General features: G+C 49.4%; 1 protein-coding gene across 1 annotated transcript; it reads left to right on the forward strand.

Annotated features, from left to right (window-relative positions):
* Positions 1-223: 223 nt before the first annotated feature.
* On the forward strand, positions 224-1,638 carry LOC4347288 (probable carboxylesterase 12). Its single transcript, XM_015755431.3, has one exon. It carries the CDS (start codon positions 447-449, stop codon positions 1,380-1,382), a length of 936 nt encoding a protein of 311 aa, XP_015610917.1. The 5' UTR covers positions 224-446; the 3' UTR covers positions 1,383-1,638.
* The last annotated feature ends 7,877 nt before the right edge of the window (positions 1,639-9,515 follow it).

Consider the following 9,515-nt stretch of genomic DNA (forward strand, 5'->3'; position numbering starts at 1 on the left):
AACTACACCCCCCCCCCCCCCCCCCCCCTCTCTTTCTTCATTTCAAACTCGCTGTTGCCATGAGCTTTTCGCAAGTACTAAAATTCGGGTGGCAAGAGCGTTGTCTCATTGCCACAAGGTGGAAGTAACGGTCTGAAAGTCTGGAGTCTGCATTCAACTGCATTGTCTCGTGTTGCATATTGCTGAGGTTACCACTGGTGCAGTTTGTTTTCTTCTCTAGCTTGGCTAGTCTGATAAACGGACATAATTTCTTCTCTCTCTTCAGAAGAAAAACGGAAGCGTTTCAGTATGATTCGGATCTGAATCACACACTCTTTGTCATGTGACAGACTGACAGGTTCGTTGATTAATACTCCAGGGGTAAGCACTAAGCACGGGTGCCCAAGCCTTTGCCTTGCGTTACCACCAGCAATTGACATTTGACAGCGATCCACTTAGCCACGGCCATGGAGTCCAACGCCGCCGACGAGCTACTGCTCGAGTTGGACTCCCTACGCATCTACCGGAGCGGCAAGATGGACCGCCTCCACCATCCCGTGCTTGCGCCTGCCGGCGTCGACGCGGCCACCGGCGTCACGTCCAAGGACGTGGTCGTCGACGCTGACACCGGCCTGTCCGTGCGCGTCTTCCTCCCCGCCCGCCCAGATCCGTCCAAGAAGCTACCCGTCCTCGTCTTCTTCCACGGCGGTGCCTTCGTGATCGAGTCGGCCTTCTCCACGACGTACCATGGCTACGCCGCGTCCCTCGCCGCCGCGGCCGGCGTCGTCGCCGTCTCCGTGGAGTACCGCCTCGCGCCGGAGCACCCCGTCCCCGCCGCCTACGACGACGCCTGGGCCGCGCTCCAGTGGGCCGCGTCGGGGAAAGACGAGTGGCTCGCCGAGCACGCGGACAACGGCCGCCTCTTCCTCGCCGGAGACAGCGCAGGCGGCAACATGGTTCACAACGTCATGATCAGGGCGGCGTCCTCCCATCCAGCGCCGAGGATCGAGGGCGCCATACTCCTTCACCCTTGGTTCGGCGGGAACGCGGTCATCGAAGGCGAGTCCGAGGCGACGGCCAGGGACATGGCCAAGATCTGGGAGTTCGCGTGCCCGGGCGCGGTGGGCGGCGCCGACGACCCGAGGATGAACCCCACGGCGGGGGGCGCGGCGGGGCTGGAGAACCTCCGGTGCGAGAGGGTGCTCGTCTGCACCGGCGAGAAGGACTGGGCCGGGGCGCGGGGATGCGCGTACCACGCGGCGGTGGCCGCGAGCGCGTGGCGAGGGAGCGCCGCGTGGCTGGAGTCGGAAGGGGAGGGGCACGTGTTCTTCCTGGAGAAGCCGGAGTGCGCCAAGGCCAAGGAGCTCATGGACCGCGTCGTGGCGTTCATCTCCGCCTCCTGAGTCCACCTGGGCCGCCGATTAGGTGGGGGTGGATTCCGGCGAGGGAGGGGGAAGTCGAAGCGGTCGATCTGAGCAGTGTGTATGCAAATTCTTCGAATAAAGTGGCTACATGTCAAATTGATATCTCAATCTGCGCCGCCTAGGCGAACGGTGCGGTGAAGCGGGACAGTGCAGGGCACTGTGGTTCTGTTAGGGCTTTCACAGCGCAGTGACGTGGCATTCAGCCTTGAGCTTACACATAGAAGATTTTCAGCCACATCTGCATTTCTCGTGAGCAAACCAAAAACGTGTGACCATATTGAGACACACGTTCTTCATCAACCTTTTGTCAGCGTTGTCAGGCACTCAGGCTAGCCCACACTCGAGGCTGATGCTAGCCATGGCCGTGGATGAGGTAGATGAGTCGGCGTCTGTGCCGCTTCGGAGGAGAAGCGCCGCTGACCTCACCGTCCGCCGTCCCTCGCTCTCACGCCGCTGACATCGTCGTTGATTCAGGGGACGAGAAGAGGGGTGGATCTGGCCGCTCTTCAACCGCTCATGTGCCGCCGACCTCACAGTCCGCTGCTCTTGCACCACCGACCTTGTTGTCCACCGTGGTGAATCAGGGGACGAGAGGAAGGGTGAATATGGCCGCTCTTCAACCGCTCTCACTCCATCGACCTCGCCGTCCCCCGCGGCTACTCCACCCAGCACCAATGCCAACACCACTTGGGCCACCCCACCGCTGCTCCGCTACGAGTTCGTCGCCGCCGGTGAGTTGAGGTGGGGTTGGTGGGGTAAGGGAGAGGGGGAGGGAGCTGCCGCCGCCGGTTGGGGCAGGGGCGCAGCTACGGGGGGTGCCGGAGGGGGCCAACACCCCCCTATCTGCCCCCTCCCTGCTATACTATTTAGCGCATTAGCATGTTAATTAGTCCATTATCAATAAACATGATATAGAAAATTAATTAATAAGAAAGAGACGGAGAGACAACACAAATCAACTCCTCGTCTAAATTGCTTCGGCTTCACACATCTCTCCGTCCTCCCATTGCATCTCGCTGTCGAGCATGGTGACTCAAGTCTCAAACTGTCAAACATCCAATGATACAACTAAAGAGCTAAATTCAAGCTTTTTTTAGGCAGAACACATGATGCCCTGTTTTGTCGTTGGCATAGCTTACTCTGACTTATGACTTGTTCGCCCTGCCCACACCCCCCTAACTATAGATCCTGGCTTCGCCCCTGGGTTGGGGAGGAGATGGGTCTGGAGAGGAAGAGAAGGGGGCGAGGGAGTCGCCGCCGGAGATGAGCTCGCAAATCTGCGGCGTCAGTGTGGTGGGGAGGGGGAGAGGAGGGGGCACGTGGGAGCCGAGTGAGAGGAAGAGAGAGGCGGAAGGGGAAGAAAAGGTGGTGGGGCCGACCTGAAAAGAAAAAGTGGTGGACCCACTTAAAGCTACGAGTGCACGGTGGAGAGGGGAGCTTCGACTGTTTTTCTTCTTATGTGGACATTTGGGCTCCTCAATAAGATAGGACGCATTGCTATTGCCCTTAAAGGGGTATTTGGATAAATAAGGTTAGTAGGCAATCTATAAGAATATGAAGAATCCAAGAAGCAGTTGGTTGATATCCGTTTCTAAGAAACTCAGTTTTTATCTTCTCGTTTATTTTCTATATCTTATAAGTACAATTTCACAAAATCTAGATAAAAAGCTAAATTATTTGGGGAGCTTTTAATTCGAGAAATTTCAAAATATACCATCCAACTTGTAGCACGTTCAGGATCAACCATCCAATCCGTGTGTCTTTTAGAATCTGCCATCACAAGAGCTAATTTCTTCATTTCGCGTCATTCCGTCCATCCGAAGCAACGTTGTCCATCCATCCGTTGCCATGTCCTCCGTCTCTCGCCATTGCTCGTCGCCACTTCCAGCACCGAGGTCAGGGATGGCGGCCGAGCATGCGGATAGGCGGACGACACGAATGGTGACAGCGGCGGACGAGCTCGGGTACGGATCTAGCGGCGACGGTGGCCGAGCTTGCGGATGGCATGAATGGGGATGGCGGTGGACGAGCTCGGGTACGGCGCTAGCGGCAACGAGATGCAAGGTCGGGGACGACGGCCGAGTTAGTGGACGGTGCAAATGCCAAATAGCGACGGCGGTGGACTAGCTCGGTGCTAGATGCGACGGCGGCAGTGGTGGCCGAGCTCGGAGACGGCTTCGCGCGGACGGGCGTCGGACGGATGGATGGACAGCGCTAGCGGCAACCGGACGGAGTGGCGTGAAACGAAGGAATTCGCTCCCCCCAATGGCACGTTCTAAAGTACACATGGATTGGATGGCAAATCCTGATAGGGCTGCGAATTGGGTGGCATGTACTGAATGTAGCTGCATAAGCTCCCCAAACAGACATTTATAAGTGTATAGTGCAGCTTCTAAATAGTCTACACTATACTGAGCCACATACTGTATGTTTGCCACCCGTCAGAAACCGTTCCTTGCGAATGCGCGTATGCACGAATTAGCATTTCTGATCTCCTATTGCCTTTGGGAGAGGAAATGCTTTGGTATCGCATCATTGCCTTCCACAAGTGGTGGTTCAGCTTCATCCTTCCAGGAGCAGCAGCAGCAGAGCCATGGCTGGAGCTAGGGAGCCAATTTCCTCAGCCAGATTTATTTTGTTTATACATGATTGGTCGATACAGATTTGATTTTTTTTCAGTTTTTGGCAATGCTACGGTATACTTTTACCCAGGGTTGGAAATTTTGGACTGAAATTTCGGAAATTTCTGTCATTTCAGTCACCTCCGATACGATATTATTTCGGCTGAAATTTTTCAATTTTTTAAATTTTTCATGAATTGGGGTAATATTTATTCAAATTCAACTAAATTTTGCTTAAAATTTCGGAAATTTCGGACCGAAATTTCTGAAATTTCGGGATGTCGGTAACCCCCGATACAAAGGCATGTTCCGATAGAGTGAACCCTGCTTTTACCTCTCTAAAACTCAAATTGTGCATTGGTTTCATCAATTTTGTGGTGCTGATTTGGCTTGGCAAGGGTGTATAGTTGTTGTTTCAGAGTTCAGACACTGATCCAATAAGGAAAAACAACCCAAGTTTGTAAAGCTGATTGCTGAATAACGATATTGTGCATTAGCAGAAGATTCAGTATAGTGCAGGACCACAATCTGGTGTAGTGCAAACTACAAAAAGCCCGACCCGGCAAAAAAACTACAACAAGCCTGTCTCAGTTGAAGGGTCTTGGTTAGATAATTCAGTGTAGGTATACTATAATTGATTGAATTATAAAAACACTGTTCAGGAAACAAGAAGAGTACTCCTACGCAACTTCCACGGTTACTTAATGGTATTGAAATCATGAAGTATCAGTAGAATGTAGCTTAACTAACCAGAGGCATACTGCGATTTGGCCATGACTAATATGCATGCGTAACATCCTTGATTGCTGCCGCTCTTGTTTATCTTTCTTGCACCAGTAATGAGGAAGTATTTCAGAAGCAATCTGCGCTCAAAGCACTTCAAGCTCACCTTGTGATTACCTTCGGTGTGTTCTGACTTGGGGCTCTGCTCTTTCCTACTAGTAGCTGCAAATTGCGATGAGAATCGATAGCTCTCTTGCAGGCAGCGTATAATCAAAGGTTGGAACCTTCTCTCATAAAGGTGGCTTAGACCGTAGCAGACTAGCAGTGTGTGTTTTGTGTTTGTAGTGCCAACTGCATTCCCTTCATATCATACTACATTACTGCCAAGATCAAGAACAAAAGGTTGTGCTCGTTTCTCTCATTCTCTCACTCTCACCATCGCCATGCCTGGATTTGCCCAAGAATTTCAGGCCAACATATGAGTATATTAGGCCTGCAACACAAGTTTGGATCATCTCAGATCTCTATCCGTGTGCCGCCGAGGTGGTGTCCTCGTACAGCAAGGGGACGCAGAAAGGCCCGGGAATCTTCTACTCCATCCGTTTCACAATGTAAGTCATTCTAGCATTTCCCACATTCATATTGATGCTAATGAATCTAGACATATATATCTGTCTACATACATTAACATAAGTATGAATGTGGGAAATGCTAGAATGACTTACATTGTGAAACGGAGGAAGTAACTAGCACCACGGTGGTGTGCTAGTCGACGGGATTCGAACTCAGGCCGTGTTTACTTTCATGCCCAAAATTATTTTCACGTATATGGATACACATTTGAAGTATTAAACGTAGTCTAATAACAAAACAAATTACATAATCAGCCTGTAAACTGCAAGACGAAATTATTAAGCCTAATTAATCCATCATTAGCAAATGTTTATTATAGCACCACATTGTCAAATCATGGCGTAATTAGGCTCAAAATATTCGTCTCGCAATTTACATGCAAACTGTGCAATTAGTTTTTTTTTGTCCACATTTAATGATCTATATATGTGTTCAAACATTTAATGGGATGAAATTTTTGGAAGTTTGAAGGGAACTACAGGCAACCTCACTCTTCTTAAAAAATTCTAATATGAGAGTCCCTTCTTATGTATTTATTGTTATTGTTTTCTTATTACAGCGAGGGAACGAGGGATCTGGCATCCAATCAAGGGAACACAATGGAAAGGATAGGTTCCCTCTGTTGGTGTGGGATGGATGCTCCGGACCTCTAGCCGATGGGCAGGAACTAGGGGTGAAAACGAGCCGAGCCGAGGCTCGTGAAAGCTTGGTGCAAGGGAAGCTCGGCTTGGCTTGGCTCGCTACAAACACGAAGGGATGGATCGATCTAAGTGCAACACTGAGGAAAGGAAAGTGTCACATTTACATATGATGTCTAATATTTATGGGATTGTCTATCTAACATTAGTGTAAATATAATATAATTAGCATGTAATTACAATATAACTCTAATGTAAGTGGTATGTAAGTCGGTGCGAGAGAGGGGCAACCGCAATCCACAAGTCACGTGTCACTAGTGGAGAAATCGTTTTTAGTCACTAGTGGAGAAATCATTTTTAGTCCCGGTTTGTAACCCCCAATAGTCCCGGTTTTCAAACCGGGACTACGAATCCGGGACTAAAGATCGATCTTTAGTCCCGGTTGGTGTTACCAACCGGGACTAAAGATGGGAGTGGGCAATAGTTTTTTTTCATTTACTTACTATTTAATCTCTAATTTATTTTCTCCCAAATTAGGTGGGATGCGTACCATCCCAAATACATAAATCAATCATATACACTACAGATTATACATCCCAAATCAAACCCCAAATCAAAGAAACATCCCAAATATACAAATCATACACAAATCATGTACATCTCATATCCATACAATGAGATTCCAAAAAAAAAATTATACATCTCAATCCATACAATGAACCACAGATTCTTCATCTCAATCTACACATGGATCACAAATTCTTTAAAAAAAAGAAAAAAAATGAAGCAAAGCCGCCGGCCGGCTGAGCCGGCTGCCGCCTCCCCTCCTCCCCAGCCGCCGCCGCACTGCCCTCCGCCGGCCGGGCCACCCACCCCCTCCTGCTGCGCACACTGGATCGAGTTGGGAAGGGGAGTTGGGAAGGGATAAGAAGAAAAAGAGATAATGAGGAAGGGAAGAGATAAGATTAGAGATGGAGGGAGAGAGGAGTGGGTGTGGATGAGAAAAGAGTGGACGAGAAAAGAGGATAAGTAATAAGGATTATATAGTGCGTTTTGATCTTTAATTCCGGTTCGTAACACCAACCGGGACTAAAGATCGTGATCTTTAGTCCCGGTTGGTGTTACGAATCGGGATTAAAGATCCGATCTTTACTCCCGGTTCATAACTCCAACCGCAACTAAAGATCCTGTAGGGGCCTGACAACATCTGACAGCATGTGAACGGTTGGTAACATCAACCGGGACTAAAGATCACGTAGTCTCATTCTACTTATAAACCGGAACTAAAAACCATCTTTAGTCCCGGTTTTTACTGCATCCGAGACTATTGTGGTTTTTGGTCGACCGAGCAAAGATGGTTTCTCCACTAGTATGTCCAAGTCCGTAATACACATGTCGTATTTGTTTCTCTTGCCTAGCACAAATCTTAGCATGCATTCGATGGGTAAAAAGGGTACTCGTTTCCCCTCTATTTTTTTGTCAAAAGTTATATAGCAAATCCGAATAATTATTTGCTCTTGCAACTTTGTTTCTTTGCTTGATATGAGACGTCTAGATTGCATCTAATGGCGAGGGTCTCATAAAAAAACCCTATCTTACCTAAGCACCTGCAGAATGAGATCCTATGACAGGTAATATGAATTTAGAGTAACTGGCGTATGGGTTCATAGCAAAGTAGACCCACATGTTAATGACTTAAGTTAGAGGATCCGTGTTCAGCTCCTGCACTGCTACGCCCCTCTCTGGTGAGCACGACGTCAGCAACTTCTCCGGTGACCTCACGATCGATAGGATAAAAGTCCAATCCATATGCTTCCTAATTAGCCAACGGGAGAGCGAGAGTCACTGCCGTTAATTAGAGACATGTCAATGAGAGCAAGTTTGTAGGTGAGTTATACAATAAATAGCTAGTGTCACAGTAAACAAGATCGATAGTTTATCCATATCTTTCTAATTGGTTCTCTCTCCTCTACCACGAGTCTGTGATTCTTATCTCCTTCCTCCTTGACAAGTCCGCATAATCCATTCTTCTTTGCCTCTTTCTCCACCAAAACACACAAAAAAAAAGAAAAAAAAAAGATGCTACACCTCTTCCATGGAAATCCATGGGCTGTGACGAAGTGAAAGACCAAGAACAGCTATAGAGGGGGGGGGGGGTGAATATAGCAATTCAAATCTTGCCCCCGAAAATACTCATCAAGCCGGATTTCTCAAAATCCTTACTAGAACCGCGGCTATTAGAGAAGCCGGATCTAGAAAAGAAGAGAGAAAAAGAAGACAGAAGGAATTCCCGAAACTAGAGGAGGAAGAGAAAATGAATTCCCGAAACTAGAAGAGAGGTGAGGAAGAGAGAGCAAAACTCATCATCGCAAAGTTCAAATTGCAAGCGGAATTTAAATTGCGGAATTTAAATGGACAAGGCAAAAATGAAATCCTTCAAATCATTTCATTTATAGGTGATGCAAAATAACCGCTTAACTAGGAGCAAACATACACCTTCAGAGGAACATTAATACAAACTTAAAATCTCTCGGACAAACACACTCCAAACTAATCCTAATACAAAAGCCTCTCGGGCAAACACACTCCAAACTCAAACTGAAACTCTCTCACCGAGCATCTCAAAAGGATTGCCAAAGAAGCAACCTCCACCCTTGCATCCATCTCTCTATTTATAGGCTAAGACCCCTAAGACATTGTCTCAAATACCCCTAGGGCGAAACCCTAACTCAGAATGGATCTGGTCCACCCATTCTTCCTTAGAACCGAAGGAAGCCTCCTGGATGCTTGCCACGTCGTTGATCCAAACTCTCCACGCCGCACTGATCCGCGTGCTCCCTCTCCAAACCAGTGACGAGCCGCCACGTCACGCCTCAGCACGCGAGAGCGCGCGCTCCACCGCGTGGATCCCACGCTCACCTGCGCGCATCCAGTCCAAAGCCTCCACGCGTCCCGCCGAGCTGCTCCCGCGCATGCTCGCGAAATCGCGCGTGGGTCCCAGTACAACTCCCGCCTCCGAGCCACTTGAAACAGCGTGGACCCCACGCCCGCACGCGCCGAATTCCTTGCCGCCGCGTGTCCACTGCGCGCGCGTGCCTCGCGCGATCTCCCGCGCTTGCCCGCGCATGGTGCCAATGCCGTGGGCCGTCGTCTTGTCTTGGGCCTGCTCGGCCTGGCCTCCCTGCCTGCTGATCCATCCATCATCTTGAGCCACGAGGAAGGGCTGGATTGGCTTGGCCTCCCTGCCAACCAATCACAGCTCACATGCACCAATGGGCTAGCAAGCTCCTCATGCACACATGCATGTCTTGCCCCCGTGCATGGCATTCGGCCATGTGCACGCATGCACAACCGAAGCACCACTGTCCATGCTTGCATATGCACATGCCAGTGCATGTATACAAGCTCCTCTTCCATTCTCCATTCTGTTCGCGAACCCGGCACTTGCACTTGACCTTGCGAAGTCCGTTGCGAAGACCTCCTTACACGGTGTTCGT

The sequence above is a fragment of the Oryza sativa genome, chromosome 9 (assembly GCF_034140825.1).
Source record: "Oryza sativa Japonica Group chromosome 9, ASM3414082v1".
Classification (NCBI taxonomy): domain Eukaryota; kingdom Viridiplantae; phylum Streptophyta; class Magnoliopsida; order Poales; family Poaceae; genus Oryza; species Oryza sativa.